This window comes from Phacochoerus africanus, chromosome 5 (assembly GCF_016906955.1).
Source record: "Phacochoerus africanus isolate WHEZ1 chromosome 5, ROS_Pafr_v1, whole genome shotgun sequence".
Lineage (NCBI taxonomy): Eukaryota > Metazoa > Chordata > Mammalia > Artiodactyla > Suidae > Phacochoerus > Phacochoerus africanus.
In genome coordinates, this window is record NC_062548.1 from 18,336,529 (window position 1) to 18,355,548 (window position 19,020).

At 47.8% G+C, this 19,020-nt stretch overlaps 1 protein-coding gene across 3 annotated transcripts in view; it reads right to left on the minus strand.

Annotated features, from left to right (window-relative positions):
* ITGAM (integrin subunit alpha M) overlaps nucleotides 1-3,162 on the minus strand; it is a 49,018-nt gene extending 45,856 nt beyond the window's left edge. For 2 of the 3 annotated variants that reach the window (XR_007134900.1, XM_047779986.1), the window contains exons 1-2: nucleotides 3,053-3,160; nucleotides 1,562-1,647 (exon numbers count right to left, since the gene is read on the minus strand). Coding sequence is in view for 1 of the 3 variants with exons in the window: in XM_047779986.1 (XP_047635942.1) it covers nucleotides 1,562-1,647; nucleotides 3,053-3,124 (158 nt within the window). In the remaining 2 variants the exon portion in view is untranslated. Of the gene's footprint in view, nucleotides 1-1,561; nucleotides 1,648-3,052 lie in introns of all 3 variants that reach the window. The other variant, XM_047779988.1, reaches the window with a different exon arrangement.
* Nucleotides 3,163-19,020: the final 15,858 nt, after the last annotated feature.

Consider the following 19,020-nt stretch of genomic DNA (forward strand, 5'->3'; position numbering starts at 1 on the left):
AATGGAAACTCCTCTCTTTCTTTTTTTGGCCACACTCGAAGCATACGAAGTTCCCAGGCCAGGGATCGAATCTGAGCCACAGCCAAAACCCACACCACAGCTGCAGCAATGCCAGATCCTCAACCTGCGCAGGGGCTCAAACCCACGAGGTCACAGAGACAACGCCAGATCCTTTTCCCACTGTGCCACCACAGGAACTCCTGCCCATTTATTTTCTACCCAAGTCAATATAATGCAAGATGCCAGTATTACATGTCACTGCTGTGAAATTATTTTCTCTTCGAGTCTGAGTGAATCTGGGTATCCAGAACTCACAGCCCAACTCTGTGGAGACCACTTCAAAGAGAAGAAACCTTTGTTACCTCCCCAAGCGCAAAAATGATGGACAGTAGCAACATCCAATCCTAACTGTATCTCTTACTTGCAGCAGATTCAGTGGGCAAAAAAGTCATCATTTGAAAACCCAAGACCATTAACCGGTAACTTGCTAGAACTAATCTTATTCGGCAAGATCAACATATAAAAATCTAATCCGGGGAGTTCCCGTTGTGGCTCAGCAGCGGTTAACGAACCTGATGAGCATCCAGGAGGACGAGGTTCGATCCCTGGCCTCGCTTGGTGGGTTAAGGATCCAAGGTTGCCGTGAGCTGTGGTGTTGGTTGCAGACACGGCTCAGATCCTGCATTGCTGCGGCTGTGGTGTAGGCCGGCGGCTACAGCTCCGATTTGACCCCTGGCCTGAGAACCTCCATATGCCACAGGTGTGGCCCTAAAAAGACTAAATAAATGAATGAAATAAAAATCTAATGCATTCCTTATTCAGCTAACACTAATTTTTTTTTCTGCACCTAAGGCATGTGGGAGCTCTCAAGCCAAGGACTGAATCTGCGCCACAGCAGTGACAGCACCAGATTAACCTGATGAGCCGCCAGGGAACTCCACCAGCTAAGATTAATTTTCTAATTAGAAAATATAATAGGAAAAACACCATTCATAACACCAAAAAGCTCCCCCCCCCAAAAAAAAAAACCTTAGGCATAAATCTAACATGAAATATGTAGGAACTATGTATTTTTTAAATTGTTACTTTCTTTTTTTTTTTTTCTTTTTTGCTTTTTATGGCTGCACCCTTGGCATATGGAGGTTCCCAGGCTAGAGGTCGAATCAGAGCTACAGCTGCCAGCCTACACCACAGCCACAGCAATGCAGGATCCGAGCAGCATCTGCAACCTACACCACAGCTCACAGCAATGCTGGATCCCTGACCCACTGAGCAAGGCCAGGGATCGAACCCACATCCTCATGGATACTAGTCGGATTCGTTTTTCGATGAGCCACCACGGGAACGCTTTAGTCTTTCTTGAAGGACATAAAAGAATAGAGAGGCCATATTCATGAGTGACAAGGCTTAACATTATAAAGACAGCAGTTCTCCGTCCAATTATTCAGTAATTCAGTGTAGCCTCACTCAACAGGTTTATTATCAAATTTGATAAGCTGAATCTGAAATTCACTTGGAAGAGAAAACACACAAGAATAGCCTAGAAAGCTGTGAAGCATACCTTATCACAAAACTCCATTCCATAGCCAGGCATGCCCAAACAGAGCAATGCCCTCGAGTCAGATAAGCACAAGTCTGGGGTTGGTTCTGGAAGAAAAAAATTAAGACCTTGGAATTCCCACTGTGGCACAGAGCATGAAAGATCTGAGAGCTGCCTCTGCAGCAGCTGAAGCGCAGATCCAATCCCCAGCCCAGAGCCGGGGTTAAGGACCTAGAGTGGCCCCAGCTGTGGCAAAGGTCGCAGCTGTGGCTCAGATTCAGCCCCTGGCCTGGGAACATCCATATGCCACGGGTTCGACCATTAAAACAAACAAACATGAGGCCAATGGAATGAACACAGGGTATGTATATAGAAATCTGTCCCACACATCAGAAAGGATGCTACTTGGGAAAAAAAAAAAAAAAAAGGAGGCTAGGAGTTCCCTGGTAGCTCAGTGGGTTAAGGATCCAGCATTGTCACTGCTGTGGCTCAAGTCACTGCTGTGGTTTGGGATTGATCTCTGGCCCAGGACCCCTGCTCTAAGTGAAGCCAAAAAAAAAAAAAAAAAGAGGCTCAACTCTAAACTAACAGACAAAGCAGCGTTTTTTTTGTTTATTTTTTGTCTTTTTAGGGCCACAGCTACAGCGCATGAGGTTCCCAGGCTAGGGGTCGAATCGGAGCTACAGCTGCCGGCCTACACCACAGCCACAGCAACTTGAGATCCGAGCCATGTCTTCGACCTACACCACAGCTCACAGCAACACTGGACCCTTAGCCCCCTCAGCGAGGCCAGGAATCGAACCTGCATCTTCATGGATCCTAGTCAGATTTGTTAACCACGACAGGAACTCCAACAAAGCAGTTTTAATCTGTAGCTCTACTGGGGCGTAGGCAGGGGTGGGGGTGAGGCATAAAGCCTCATATAGGATGTCAGCACCTGGGACGAGAGCCCTAATTCTAGAGAGCCTCCTAAGGGAGGGAGGGGGCGAGCAGGAGGTGGCCCCAGGGCAGTTCTGCATCCTCCGTGCCAGGAAGATCACAGGCATTCTGCCAAAACTCATACAAGCTGTGGTTCAAGCCTTTGCCCGGGTGATGGTGTCGGGGGTGGGGCACAATGACGGAGCTATTCCCCTAGAGTCAATCCACAGCCGTAATGTCCTCGCAGCTTGTTCAGACTGCACGTCACAAGGACATCCTATGGTTTTACCTTCAAATATGCCCCAAAACCTTGATCCCTTCTTACAAACGTGTCTGTGAACAAAACTGCGGAAGCCACCACCATCCCACCTGGACTGTGGCTGTAAGTCGGCTTGACTGTGCCCCACTGCTTTTCCACGTTCCCCCAACACCCCACAAGTCAGTTTTGCACACAGCAGCCAGAGGGGTCCCTTCAAAACACAAGGCACATATTATTCCTCGGCTCAAAAGCTGACAAAGGCTCCTCGCCTCGCTGGGCGTCCAAACCTACCAGGCCCCGCGGGATCTGTCGTCCCCCACGCCCCCCATCCTTACCTCTCTGAGCTCAGCTCCGTTTCTTTGACCCGCTGGCTCCTTCTGCTCCAGCCAGGCTGGCCTCATGGCCATACACCAGCACACGGGCTGGTCCCTCTGACCGGCGCATTCTGCCCCCAGCTCTCTGCCGGGCCCACCCCCTCGCCGCCTGCAAACACCTGGGGTTGCTGTCACGTGACTCGCTATACTCAACTTTCCACATCCTCTCTGCTGTGCTTCTCCTCCCAAACTTTTCTGGCTTTGCTCTCAAGAGAACAAAGGTAGGGAGTTCCCTGGTGGTCAAGCGGTTAGGATTTGGTGCTTTCACCCATGTGGCCCCGGTTCCGGCCCCAGTCTGGGAACTGAGAGTTTACATCGAGGTGCTACTCGCCAAGGCCAAAGAGAGAGTGTCCATCTCCCATTGCCCCACAAGATCACGGCTCCTCCCTTCCAGCACCGTCTCCCAGACCTGTCTCTCCAAATCTTGTTTCCCTCGCCTACTCAGACAATTTACTTCTTTTTTCTTTTTATCCTTTTAGGGCCACACCCGCAGCACATGGAAGTTCCCAGGCTAGGGGTCGAATCGGAGATGTTGCTGCCAGTCTACGGCAGAGCCACAGTAACACCAGATCCGAGCCTCGACTGCAACCTACACCGCAGCTCATAGCAACACTGGATCCTCAACCCGCTGAGCGAGGCCAGGGTTCGAACCCACATCCTCATAGACACTATGTCAGGTTCTTAACCAGCTGAGCCACGATGGAAACTCCTAGAGAATTTACTTCTGTCTAAACCCCTCCAACTTTGCCGAAGGTACCACATTCAAAGGAACTGGCCCCACAGGATCTATCCTCCTGAGAAGCTTCTGGGAAGTACCAACATACTCCTTTTGTTCCATTACACTGAACGGCCAAAAAAATTTCCACCCTAGAGTCACTCTCAACAATCTGGTTAAGCCTTTGATGTCTAGGGCCAGACTAGGGGGATGAAAATCCTAGGTCTATAGCATGGCCTTGAGCAAGTGATTCTCAGAAACTCACTGTCCTCATCTGGGAAATGATGGTAATAATTGTACTCGCCCTGGGGCGGTTGTGAGGATTTTTAGTTTATTTTTTGCTTTTTTTTAGAGCTGCACCCACAGCATATGGAAGTTCCCGGGGGGCCAAATCCGAGCTACAGCTGCCGGCCTATGCCCACAGCCATAGCCACACCAGATCTGAGCCGCATCTGTGACCTACACCACAGTTCACGGCAATGCTGGATCCTTAACCCACTGATCAAGGCCAGGGATAGAACTCTCGTCCTTATGGATTGTCAGATTTGTGTCCGCTGCACCACAATGGGAACTACTTGTTCGATGATTAAATGAGATGATAGCTGTTAAATTGCACCTAGTGAATTGTCAGTCATCATTAGCTACAATTATTCTACCCACTTTGTCTTGGGTTGACCATGACATGGTTGGCATGGCCCCCATGACACATAAAGGGCACACTGTCTTCAAAGTTGCCTATTGCTCAGTTGGAAGCATTCCAGACTTTTCCACCTGTGCTCTCTCAGTTGTCCAAGCAGGGGGCCAATGCCAGGCAGGCCAGAGAAGTCCTACCACAGGCTTTGTGGGAGTCTTGGGTATTTCCAACAAAATCACACCAAGAGCATAGTTGGTCAGAGGTCACCTGCCGGGCAGGGACAAATGTGCTCTGCCACCACCCCTGAAATACTTCCTCCCACTTCTCATCCAAAGCAGAAGTAGTCCAGGGCCTGACCTGAGCAGAAAGAGAAGAAAACCATTAATTCTTGTAATTGGAGGAGTTCCCGTTGTGGCTCAGTGGAAACAAATTGCCTAGCATCCATGAGGACGCAGGTTTGATCCCTGGTCTCAATCAGTGGGTTAAGGATCTGGCATTGCTGTGAGCTGTGGTATAGGCCGCAGATGTGGCTCGAATCCTGCGTTGCTGTGGCGTAGGCCGGCAGCTGTAGCTCCAATTCGACTCCTAGCCTGGGTGTTTTCATATGCTGCGGGCGCAGCCCTAAAAAGACAAACAAACAAACAAAAAATCTTGGAATTGGGACAGGAAGTAAATTGTGTTTCCATCACAGGAGGAGAAGAACTAGAAGCTTTTTTATTTTTTTTGTCTTTTTGTCATTTCCTGGGCCGCTCCCGCGGCATGGAGGTTCCAAGGCTAGGGGTCGAATTGGAGCTGTAGCCACCAGCCTTCACCAGAGCCACAGCAACAGAGGGGCCAAGCCGAGTCTGCAACCTACACCACAGCTCACAGCAACGCCGGATCCTTAACCCACTGAGCAAGGGCAGGGATCGAACCCGCAACCTCATGGTTCACTAGTCGGATTCGTTAACCACTGAGCCACGACGGGAACTCTGAACTAGAAGCTCTTTTATGTGGATTCTTTTGCTTCCAAGGGTGAGGGGTAGATGTAAAGGGTCAAATGGCACCAACCTCTCCCTAACCCTTCAGAAAAGGTCATTTCCGGAGCGTGAGTCAGATGTGTCCTAAGATAACTGATTCTGTTCAACCTCTAAGGGGTTGGGTCAGGCCTAGGAAGTCATTGTAATTGTATTTCTTTCTCTCCACTGTATTAACCCTACAAACAGGATTTTGACAATATGAAAGAAAACAAGAAACAACAACACAATCCCACCAGCATACTACATCAGCTTTTCTGCACAGATATTGTTATTATTATTATTTTTGTTTTGGGGGGCCATACCCTGGCTTACGGAGGTTCCCAGGCTAGGGGTCGAATCGGAGTGACAGCTGCCGGCCTACACCCAGCCACAGCAACACCAGATCCAAGCCACATCTTCGACCTACAGCACAGCTCATGGCAACACCAGATCATTAACCCACTGAGCAAGGCCAGGGATCGAACCCACAACCTCAAGGTTCCTAGTTGGATTCGTTTCTGCTGCGCCACGATGGGAACTCCCTGCACAGATATTATTTACAAACTTGTCATGAAAAAAAGGTAGGTTTGAAGATCCCCCTGTGGCACAACTAGGTCAACTGTGTCCCTACAGTGCTAGGACGAGGATTCAATGCCCCGCCCAGCAAAGTGGGTAAAGGATCCAGTGAGTTGCTGAAGCTGCAGCACAGGCCACAACTGCAGCTGGAATTTGATCCCTGGTTCCAGAACTCCACATGGCACACCAGGCAGCCAAAGAAAAAAGAAAAAAAAAAGTAGATTTGAATCTGTATCATGGGTTTTGGGGGGTTTTTTTGTTTGCATGTTTTGCTTTTTTTTTTTTTTTTTTAGGGCCGCACCTGCAAGGCATATAGAAGTTCCCAGACTAGGGGTCCAATCTGAGCTGCAGCTGACCACCTACAAGACAACCACAGGAACGCTGCCAGATCCGAGCTGAGTCTTCCACGTACACTGCAGTTCAGGGCAACACCAGATCTTTTAACCCACTGAACGGCGCCTGGGATCTAACGCGAATCCTCACGGATACTAGTCCCGGTCATAACCTGCTGAGCCACAACGTGAACTCCATGGTTATGTTATACAACATTTTAGCACAGATATTTCGTGCAGCTTTATGGGACCTTTTTGTTGCTGTTGTCTTTCATCCTTTTAGGACCGCACAGGCAGCATTTGGAGGTTCCCAGGCTAGGGGTCTAATCAGAGCTGTAGCTTCCGGCCTACACCACAGCAACGCGGGATCCGAGTCGCATCTGAGACCTACACCACAGCTCTCCGCAACGCCGGATCCTTAACCCACGGAGCGAGGCCAGGGATCAAACCCGCAACCTCATGGTTCCTAGTCGGATTCGTTTCTGCAGCGCCACGACGGAAACTCCTATAGGACTTATTTTAATGTATACAGACTATCCCATTATGCTGAGAAATTTCACCGCTTTAATGCAATGCTGCATTAAACAACTTTCTACACACACCTTTTTGCATCTTTGGAATTCTTCAAATACAGTTTTTAGGACGAAATGATGGGACCAATGAGATGCACCCTTTGGGACGCTTCATACAGCCAAACGACTCTCCGAAAGGGTTATACACATGCATGCATTCTATTTTGAAGCCAATGTTTGCAGAGAGCTTTATAGTTTCAAGCTATTTTACAAACTGTCTCAACCACCCAGCAGTATTACCCATCTTTTACCTCCGCTCCCTCTCCTGTGTCTCTCGCCCGTGCGTAGAACCTGGAAAAGCTGTTTACGCGTTTTCCCAGGCTGCTCTGCTCCCGTGTCTGGTCTTGTGACTCCATTCTGACCAATGAGATTAAGGCAAAGCCTTGATGGACAAGAGGGGCTGACACCGCCCCTCCGTGACTGGTTTCCCCACCCCCTCCTCAGAATGTGGTGGTGAAGCCTGGGGCAAACGAAGTCAGGGAGGAGTAGAGGTAACGGAGAGGGAATTGGAGAGTCTATTCACAGAGCGGAGCAGAGACGCCGTGAGGGAGCTCAGGCCTCTGAGACAGAGGTGAAGAGCAGTCTGGTTCTGGGGATCATCTCCAGCCCCCACACATCCTCACATCTGAGCCCCAGGTTTGTTTTGGTTTTTAGTTTTTGTCTTTTTAGGGCCGCGCCCTGGCATTTGGAGGTTCCCAGGCTAAAGGTCGAATGGGAGCCACAACTGCCAGCCTACACCACAGCCACAGCAAAGTCAGATCCGAGCCACGTCTGCGACCTACACCACAGCTCAGGGCAACGCGGGATCCTTAACCCACTGAGGGAGGCCAGGGATCGAACATGCATCCTAACAGATGCTAGTCAGATTCGTTTCTGCTGATCCACAACGGGAAATCCTGAGCCCCAGGTATCTTCACACCAAGCTTCCCCCTCCCCCAGGCTGTTCATTGTAGACAATGAAACCTGCCTGGATTACAGCTGTTCTCACAATTAATATTGCATGTGGGTGGACGCAAAGGATTGGGCACTTAGGAGTTTGTTCCCCCAACCAGGTGCAAGAGGAGAGGGAGGTGTTCATACCCCAGGGGGCCACTGATCGCGGTCTGAACCACTTGGGTTCTGCATGGCCGGACGGAGGATGAAGTACCCTGTAGGAGTGACAACCATGTGTCTGTGACTTTCCAACAATCCCAACTTCAAGTTTTTTGTTCCATTGTTAAAGCCTGCCCCCCAATTTGTGGCCAAGTAAGGCCAAGAAGCAACAGGAAAAAGGGCTCCCGCTAAATCCATCTTTATACCCTCTTTGGTAGAAAGCCTTAAACAAACCTGGTCAGAGTCAGCCACTGGAAGCCACATGGCATCGTGGTTAAGATCACGGCAGCTGGAGTTCCCGTCGTGGCTCAGCGGTTAATGAATCCGACTAGGAACCATGAGGTTGTGGGTTTGACCCCTGGCCTCGCTCAGTGGGTTAAGGATCCGGCGTTGCCGTGAGCTGTGGTGTAGTTTGCAGACATGGCTCGGATCCCACGTTGCTGTGTCTCTGGCGTACGCCGGTGGGTACATCTCTGATTCGACCTCTAGCTTAGGAACCTCCATATGCTGCGGGAGCGGCCCAAGAATTGGCAAAAAAAAAAAAGATCACGGCAGCTGACCTTAGTTCAGTCCCTAGCTCAGCCTTCTACTAGCTGTGTGACTTTGAGTAATTCACCTCTGAGCCTCCTTTTCTTTATAATATAATTAGAAATCATATTACTTACCAATAGTGGACATTTTCTGTTTTTAGGACACTCAGCATCCATTCCTCCCTTCTTTTTCCTTTTTTTTTTTTTTGTCTTTTTGCCTTTTTGCCTTTTCTAGGGCCGCTGCCATGGCATATGGAGGTTCCCAGGCTAGGGGTCAAATCAGAGCTGTAGCCCGGCCTACGCCAGAACCATAGCAACATGGCATCCAAGCCGAGTCTGCGACCTACACCACAGCTCACGGCAACGCTGGATCCTTAACCCACTGAGCGAGGCCAGGGACCAAACCCGCAACCTCATGGTTCCTAGTCGGATTCATTAACCACTGAGCCACGGCGGGAACTCCTGTTCCAGGCTCTGAACTACACATGTGAACAAGAAAAGAAAAAAATCCCTACCCTCAGAGAGTTTATGTTCTCAGGGAATAATAGACTCTACCTCACTTAAGAGCTGGGATTGTGTCATCTTCATGGTTCTGTCTCAGAGCCCAATACTGTCTTTAGCTGGAACTCAGTAAATGTTGTTTTGATGAGCCACATCACAATTTTGGTGGAGTTTTTTTTGACATTTGTGGTTGCCTCCTATCGTCCAGTTTCCCCCTTTTCAGCAACTTTCAATTCCCATTTGAAAGACTGTGGTTTGGGGAAAACTGACTTCACGTCCCAGCTCCAAGGCAGGAGCAGGTGAACTAAACTAAGCCAGTTGGTATATTCCATACCCTTGACTTCTGTGATTGGTTTAAGGATGGACATGTGACCTAACCCAGACCAATCAAAGTGGATCTAAGGAAGAATATGCTTTTGTTCTTCCCAGTGTAACATGGAACTTGCTACCACTGCAGCCATTTCTGCTACTGTGAATAAAATCCACCTGATGATGAGCCAACATATCACAGACACAACGCCGGATCCCTCTTGAAAATGTGAAGCTCTGATCAAACTACACCTGAAATCCTCTCTACTTGTAGACTTTCCAGTTGCATGAGTCAATGAATTCTTTTCATTGCTTAAGTCATTTTGAGTTGACTTTTCCATTTCCAACCAAAAGTATCCCAACTGATACAGAGATTTTAAGTTTTACACAGTGGAAGACTATCCAAGTGGATATATGACACAGTTTCCAAAAGACAGCCTAACACAAAATCGAAAGATGGAATATGTACAAATCAACATGAAGTAGAGCAAAGAGCCCAAAGAAAAAGGAGAGAGTATCAGGGGGCTTATTTAGACACACAGGACAGCTCTTGCTGTCCAATATGAATAGGAAGAGACAGTTCAGGAGTTCTCCTGTGGCACAGTGGGTTAAGGATCCAGTGTTGTCACTGCAGGAGCTTGGGTCACTGCAGTGGCATGGGTTCAGTCCCTGGCACAGGAACTTCCACATGCCACAGGTGCAGCAAAAAAAGAAAAGAAAAGAAAGAAGGAAAAAAAAAAAAAGAGTTCCCATTGTGGCTCAGTGGATTAAGAACCCAACTAGTATCCATGAGGCTGTGGGTTCAATCCCTGGCCTCGCTCAGGGGGTTAAGGGGCCAGCTTTGCCACAAGCTGCTGAGTAGATTGCAGATGTGTTTCATATCCCGAGTTGCTGCTCCAATTTGACCCTTCACCTGGGAACCTCCATGTGCCAGGGTGCCGTAGGGGCCCTCCCAGAACAAAGGGAAGGCAACAGGCACAATCATCAGCATCTTTACACGCTTGCGCAACTTTGTGGCACTGTGACATAATCAGTATCCATGTGCAACTTTGTAGCATAGACCATCCAAGTAGAATTTACAGACTGTATGTTACCTTATAAGGAGAACGAAGGGACCAAAGTGCCAAAGAAAAAATAACGGAGGGTATGTACGACAGCGCCTGGCTGCATTCAGGGCTCAGGCTTTGGATAGGAATCCACTGAGCCAGTGCCGGCAAATAGACGCTGCTTCCTGGCACAAAGGCCTCGGTGTCCTGTCTCCCTGTAGTAAGTCCTGCAACAATGGGTGTGGCCTTAGGAAAAAAAAAAAAAAAAATCTTCCACTAGAAGAAGAGGTAGAAAAAGGAAAGAGTGGTGAGAAGCACCAAAGATATTACTGCAGGACAAGTCAAGCCCCTAGCTCTTTAGTTCACATTGAAACCTCCTTTCCCTGGTCATAAATAGGCTAACGAAGCCTAGGTAAGACAGAGCAAGTGATTCCCCAGTGGTTTTACTCTCAAAATTCTACTCTGCAGATAGACAAGTGCAAGAACCATTGCAACAGAAAACTGGAGCAATCGTGTGGCCAAAAAGCTGAGTGTCAGGGCCATGGGTAGGGGAGGGAAGGAGGCTGGATCTTGACAGTGTCTAAAAAAGAGGAACATCTGGTTTCAGACACTTCCTGCTCACTGAGAGCAAGAGGAAGTGTGATTTAAAAGGGGAGGTGGGCAACTAGCAGTGGGACTAGAAAAGCCATGACCGAGGAGTCTACTTCTAGAATCTTTTTCCCCTCTTTGGAAATGCAGAAGTTCTCAGGTCAGAGGTTGATCTCTACCACAGCAGTGACCTAAACCACAGCAGTGACAATACCTGATCCTTAACCCACTGAGCCACCTGGGAACTCCTCCAGAATCTTGATAAGGAAAGTTATTGGGGAAGGGGCAGCAGAGAGTAGGAAGGCCTCAGAGGTAAAGCGTTGAGTCTAGAAACAAGCTGGTATTTGAGAAAAGGTTGGAATCATGTCCAGTTAGAACAACATAGGTGGATCTTGGAAACAGTCAGAAAGCAGAAATGGGGAACAAATTCAAATTCAGTTCTAGATATGGGATTTTAAATGATTGATCTGAACAAGACAACTATGGTGGCATTAATAGATATATGTGGAAGATTAACGTTCAGAAATAGGATATACTTTTTTGGGTTGTTTTAATTAAAGCATGGTTGATTTACAGTGTTGTGCCAGTTTCTGCTATACAGCAAAGTGACTGAATACATATATATATCGTCTGCCATGGTCTAACCCAAGACACTAGCTATAGTTCTGCGTGCTGTACAGTAGGACCTCATTGCTTATCCATTCTAAATATACTAGTTTGCATCTACTAACCCCAAACTCCCTGTCCATCCCACTCCCTCCCCCCAACCCCTTGGCAACCACAAGTCAGTTCTCCATGTCTGTGAGTCTGTTTCTAGTCTGTAGATAGGTTCATGTGTGCCATATTTCAGATTCCACATATAAGTGATATCATATGGTATTTGTCTTTTTCTTTCTGACTTACCTCACTTAGTATGAGAATTTCTATTTGCATGCATGTTGCTGCAAATGCCATCATTTCATTCTTTTTGATGGCTGAGTAATATTCCACTGTGTATATGTATATCTTCTGAATCCATTCATCTGTCGGTGGACATTTAGGTTTTTTCCATGTCTTGGCTATTGTGAATAGTGCTGCAATGAACATAAGATTTCATGTATCTTTTTGAATTATAGCTTCGTCTGGACATATGCCCTGGAGTGGGATTACTAGTAGTTCTATATTTAGTTTTCTAAGGGACCGCCATACTTTTCATCGTGATTGTATCAATTTACATTCCCACCAACAGTGTAGGAGGGTTTTCTTTTCTCCACACCCTAAGATTTATTGCTCGTGGACTTATTAATAATGGCCATTCTGACTGGTAGAATATAGTTTTTTAAGCACTAAAGTATATTTTTACAAAAACTATTCCAATCTTATGCCACATAAGGGCAGAAATGATACATGCCATATTCTCTGATCATGATATGCTAAGGAAAAAAATAGAAAATATCAAAAATACAACCAAAAATTCCTTTTCTTTTTCTTTTTGGGGGCCACACTTGCACCATGTGGAAGTTCCCAGGCTAGGGGTCAAATCAGAGCTGCAGCTGCTGGCCTACGCCACAGCCACAGCAACACCAGATCCTTAACCCACTGAGCAAGGCCAGGTATCGAACCCGCATCCTCATGGATACTAGTTGGGTATATAACCTGCTGAGCCACAATGGGAAATTCCATAAAGTTTTATTGAAGTATAGTTGATTTAAAATGTTGTGCCATTCTCTGGTATACAGCAAAGTAACCCAGTCATACATATATCAAGTTTCTCTTTTTGGGGGGAGGGTGGTCTTTTTGCCTTTTTAGGGTTGCACCCGTGGCACATGGAGGTTCCCAGTCTAGGGGTCAAATCGGAGCTACAGCTGCTGGCCTATGCCACAGCCATAGCAACTCGAGATCCAAGCCTCATCTGTGACCTACACCACAGCTCACGGCAACATCCGATCCTTAACCCACTGAGCAAGGCTAGGGATCAAACCGCAACCTCATGGTTTCTAGTCGGATTCGTTAACCACTGAGCCACGATGGGAACTCCCTAAAACTAAATGAAATTTTTAGATGCACCCTTTACTGGCTGATTTCACTCCCCAGCCCTTTGCCAGTGATTCCTGCCCTCAACTTGAGACTTTGTCTCAGGATCTGCTTCTGGGAGAAGGAAAACCAAGGCAGAGGCATGATAAACATGAGAGAGGAACTGCTTCAAGGAAGTCAGAGCCCCCATGTGAAATCTGATGAAATATAAAGATGAAAACAGAAGAGTGTCCACTGGGTTTAGCAACACAGACATGAAAAGACCATTGCAGAGGCATGGGACATGTGGAAATCAAGCTGCTGTGGCTTGAAGAATAAGCTCAAAAAAAAAAAAGGTGTGGCCTCCGCACCAGGGAAAAGGGGGCAGTGATGGCCTTGGGGGCTGTGACCGCAGGGAGATAGGAGATGAGATGGCCAGATTCTGCTCTGGGTGGAACCCATGGTGTGTCTGGACGTATCTGGAGGAGACTGAGACACTTGGCAGAGAGGCTGGTGACTTAATGAGAGATAACCACTAGGAGAACCAAGGAAATTTAAAAAAAAAAAAAAAAAAAAAAAAAAGGAGTTCCCGTTGTGGCGCAGTGGTTAACGAATCCGACTAGGAACCATGAGGTTGTGGGTTCGGTCCCTGGCCTCGCTCAGTGGGTTAACGATCCGGCGTTGCCATGAGCTGTGGTGTAGGTTGCAGACGCGGCTCGGATCCTGCGTTGCTGTGGCTCTGGCGTAGGCCGGTGGCTACAGCTCCGATTCGACCCCTAGCCTGGGAACCTCCATATGCTGCGGGAGCGGCCCAAGAAATAGCAATAACAACAACAACAACAAAAAGACAAAAAAAAAAAAAGGAGTTCCCATCATGACTCAGTGGTTAATGAACCCGACGAGTAATCCATGAGGTTACAGATTCGATCCCTGCTGGCCTTGCTCAGTAGGTTAAGGATCTGGCGTTGCCGTGAGCTGTGGCGTAGGTTGCAGACGCAGCTCGGATCCCGAGATGCTGTGGCTCTGGCGTAGGCCAGTGGCTACAGCTCCGATTCGACCCCTAGCCTGGGAACCTCCATATGCCTCAGGTGCAGCCCTAGAAAAGATAGAAAAGACAAAAAAACCAAAAAAAATTTTATGTCTTTGAGTTGCTGTCATGGCTCAGTGGTTAACAAACCCAACTAGCATCCATGAGGACACGGGTTGGAGCCCTGGTCTCACTCAGTGGGTTAAGGATCTGGCATTGCCCTGAGCTGTGGTGTGGGTCACAGATGCAGCTCAGATCCGGTGTTGCTGTGGCTCTGCTGTAGGCTGGAGGCTACAGCTCCAATTCAACCCCTAGCCTGGGAACCTCCATATGCCACCAGTGCAGCCCTAAAAGACAAAAAGACAAAATTTTAAAAAAAATTTGTCTCCTAATATGAAAAGGTGGCTTTTTATTTTAACATGTGCTCTGCAGATTTACATCAAGAGTAGGAAAGCCTTCAAAAGTAGGAAATGATTAGATGTCCAAGATTTGTAGGAAAAAAGAAAGAAAAACATGATAGATGAAATAAGTATGGCAAAATCTTGATAATTACTGAAGGTGGCTGATGGACATGACATTCTATTCCTCTGTTCTATGGGCTTGAAACTTCCATGACAAGAAAATTTTTCTTTCTTTTTTGGGCTTTTTAGGGCCACATCTGTGACATATGGAAGTTCCCAGGCTGGGGGTCGAATCAGAGCGGCAGCTGCCAGCCACAGCCCCAGCAATGCCAGATCTGAACCCTGTCTTTGACCTACACCACAGTTCACAACAACACCAGATCCTTAACCCACTGACAGAGGCCAGGGTCCAAACCCACTTCCTCATGGATACATGACCCGCCAAGCCACAATGGGAACTCCAAGAAAATTTTTAATAAACAAGTCAGTCCCAGAAAACAAAATATTTTCTTTTTTTTTATTTTAAGGAGAATTTTTTCTTTTTATTTTTTTGTTTTTTTTATTTTCCCACTGTACAGCAAGGGGGTCAGGTTATCCTTACATGTATACATTACAATCACATTCTTCCCCCAGCCCAAAATATTTTCATTCTTCTTTTATATAGCTCAGAAACAAGTAAAATGAAACGGAAGACGTTTTTGATAATTAAAAGAAGGATGATGGAGTTCCCTGGTGGCTCAGGGGGTTAAGGATCCAGCATCGTCACTGCTGTGGCTCAGGCTGCCGCTGTGGCTCGGGTTGGATCCCTGGCCCAGGAACTTCAGCATGCCATGGGCGTGGCCAAAAAAGGAAAAGAAAAAAAGAGCAAGGAAATGAAAACACAAATCCAAGCTAATGGTTCCCTTTAACAGGCAGGCAGTGGCTGAAACAGGAAGAGCCCCATAGTTCTTAGAACTGATCCATGGTTTGGGTTAGGTGCTGGATTCACAGATGCTCATATTTTTTACTAATTAGGTAACAAAAAACAAGAGGGGGATACTGGACCGATCGATAATAGTGGACCAATGAAGTGTTATGCAAAATCCAATTCTGTGCATCTGAGGTTTTAAAAAAGTATATAGGACTCACAGATATAGAGAACGAACTAGTGATTACCTATAGTGAGAGGGAAGGGGGTCGGGGCAAGATACGATATCGGATTAAGAAATACCACGGGAGTTCCCATCGTGGCTCGGCGGTTAACGAATCCGACTAGGAACCATGAGGTTTCGGGTTCAATCCCTGGCCTCGCTCAGTGGGTCAAGCATCTGGCGTTGCCGAGAGCTGTGGTGTAGGTCACAGATGAGGCTCGGATCTGGCATTGCTGTGGCTGTGGTGTGGGCTGGCGGCTACAGCTCCGATTCGACCCCTAGCCTGGGAACCTCCACATGCTGCGGGTACGGCCCTAAAAAGACAAAAAAAAAAATACCGACTACTATGTATAAAATAGATAAGCAACAAAGATATATTATACAACACAAGGAAATTGAGCCATTATTTTGTAATAATTTTAAGTGGAGCATAATCTATCAAAATATTGAATTACTAATGTTGTACACCTGAAACTAATATAATATTGTAAGTCAATAACTTCAATAACAAATAAATAAAATTGTATATATATATACATATATTTTTTTTAAGTATATGGTTTCTGTACTGGGATCCAAAAGGGGTGTATCTCAAAAAGATTTCTGAACTAGGAGTTGGGAAAGAAATTTCCTGATCTTTGTTCTGTCCCTAACTTGCCATATTGCTTTGGAAACTAACTCCTGTGGCTGGTCCAGATTCCTCACTCATAAAATTAGCAATTTGGTCGAACCATTGCTGAAGCTCCTATTAAGAAAGGAAGGATGGGGAGTTCCCTTTGTGGCTCAGAAAAGAACCTGACTAGTAACCATGAGGATGCAGGTTTGATCCCTGGCCTCTCAGTGGGTTAAGGATCTGGCATTGCCATGAGCTGTGGTGTGGGTCACAGATGCAGCTCAGATCTGGCGTCACTGTGGCTCTGGCGTAGGCAGGCAGCTGTAGCTCCAATTTGACTTCTAGCCTGGGAACTTACCGTGGATTCGGCTCTACAAAGAAAGATGGAAGGAAGGAAGGAGGGAGGAGACTGGGCACACAGGCCAAATACAACAGCTGTCTCTGGCAACAGGCTTCCAACCCCTCCCAACAGCAACCCAGCCATCCCGGCCAAACTCCTCAGCAGTCCTGGGAAATCCATTCTGCTTCAGGACCTGCAGATTCAGCGCAAGGCACTAACAGTGCATGAAGCCACCTACACACTCCTTTCTCCAGGCCTGGGATGCTGTTCCGGGACCCCCAGGTGCAGGCAGGGCAAGAGAGAATAACTTGGTCCTCACAGCAGGGGTGACTCAGCCCCAGGGAACTTCCAGGGAGTCTGCTTTGCTGCTGTGTCACTCCCACGTCAGTTCCACTTGACCCCGTGCCACTCCCTTTCTCTCTCTTGCTCACATCCAGAAAACGAGAATCCCCTAGAAGCTCTCCCGCTGCCTCCACTTGAAACTCAGGAGGCCCTCTGAGACTCAGAGACTCGAAGCCAGAGTCAGAGGGTGGATGGACATCCTCTGGTCCTTCAGGCCTCACCTCTGTGCCTCCAGAGACTTCCCAACGCTGCAGCTGCATCTCCCCACCTGAGGGCTTTCTCCGGACCCTCAAAGGGTGACCTTGCCCTTGTGAAAGCAGGCTACAAACGCCAGAGAACGAAACCCCTTGGAGCCACCCTCCACCAGTGGCCCACGAGAGTGGTACCCAGATCCTTCACCTGCAGGTGGGGTGAGAAATGTCTCCCATGGGAGGAGGCTCCTCTGGCCACAGTGTAGACCTGCTTTAGGACACAACCCCCCTCACCTCCCCACGCCTCGGGGTGTTGCCTGCACCTCGCAAATTAACCCTTTTTTTTTTTTTTTTTTGGTCTTTTTAGGGCCGCACCCACAGCCTATGGGAGTTCCCAAGCTAGGGGTTGAATCAGAGCTGCAGATGCCGGCCTACACCACAGCCACAGCAACTCGGGATCTGAGTGTTGCTGCAGCTCACAGCAACACTGGATCCCCAACTCACTTAGTGAGGCCAGGGATCGAACCCTCATCCTCATGGATACTAGTCAGATTTGTTTCTACTGAGCCGCAATGGGAACTCCTAGATTTGATTTTTTTTTTTTTTGCTATTTCTTGGGCCGCTCCCTCGGCATATGGAGGTTCCCAGGCTAGGGGTCGAATCGGAGCTGTAGCCACTGGCCTACGCCAGAGCCACAACAATGTGGGATCCGAGCCACGTCTGCAACCTCCACCACAGCTCACAGCAACGCCGGATCCTTAACCCACTGAGCAAGGCCAGGGACCGAACCGCAACCTCATGGTTCCTAGTCGAATTCGTTAACCACTGCGCCACGACGGGAACTCCGGGAACTCCATATTTCATGCATTATTTATATGTGTTTTAATGTTTCAAATAATTTTAAGAACTCATATACTTGAGGGTCTGAAAGTCTAGACCCAAACAGCCAGCACCAATGCTAACCTTTATGGACTGCTCTCATTCAATCTTGAAAATCTGTGAATTCTGTCCTCCATAATATGTTTCTTCTGATACGAACATAAGGTTTTCAACATTTACTTATTGGTTGAATTATACAACGTTCCCAGCATTATCACCACATCAAGAAGAGGAAGAAAAGGGGGGTTCCCGCCGTGGCGCAGCGGAAATGAATCCGACTAGAAACCATAAGGTTTCGGGTTCGATCCCTCGCCTCGCTCAGTGGGTTAAGGATTGATCCGTCATTGCTGTGAGCTGTGGTGTAGGTCGACAGACGCAGCTCAGATCTGGCGATGCTGTGGCTGTGGCATAGGCCAGCAGCTGTAGCTCCAATTGGTCCCCTAGCCTGGGAACTTCCATGTGCCGCAGGTGCAGCCCTAAAAAGCCAAAAGACAGAAAAAAAGAAGAAGAGGAAGAAAAGGAGTTTCCTGGTGACCTAGTGGTTGAGGATCCAGCATTGTCACTGCTGTAGCTGGAGACACGGCTATGGCACAGGTTTGATCCCTGGTCTGGGAACTTCCATATGTCACAGGCACAGCTGAAAAAGAAAAGAAGAATCCTGGCGTAATGGTGATGCTCCAGGATGCATCTTGCACCCCGATACATCCTTAAGGGTTGGACCATCATGTTCCCAGGGAGACTCAAAACCAGAGAGGAGGCAACCCCGCCTAGCAGCCTGGCAGCCTGGTGAGGTGCTAGTTGTCATGAGGCCTAGGATTCTGAGGCTAAATGAGACAAATGAAATATTGAATATAAAGTTTTTGGAGTTCCCATTGTGGCTCAGTGGGTTAAGAACCCAACATAGTGTCCGTAAGGATTCAGGTTCAATCCCCGGCCTCACTCAGTGGGTTAAGGATCTGGCGTTGCCATGAGCTGCAGTGTAGGTGGCAAATGTGGCTCAGATCTGGTGTTGCTGTGGCTGTGGTATAGGCCGGCAGCTGCAGCTCCATTTCGACTCTTAACCTGGGAACTTCCATATGCCACAGTGCAGCCTTAAAAGAAAAAAAAAAATCACTGACACA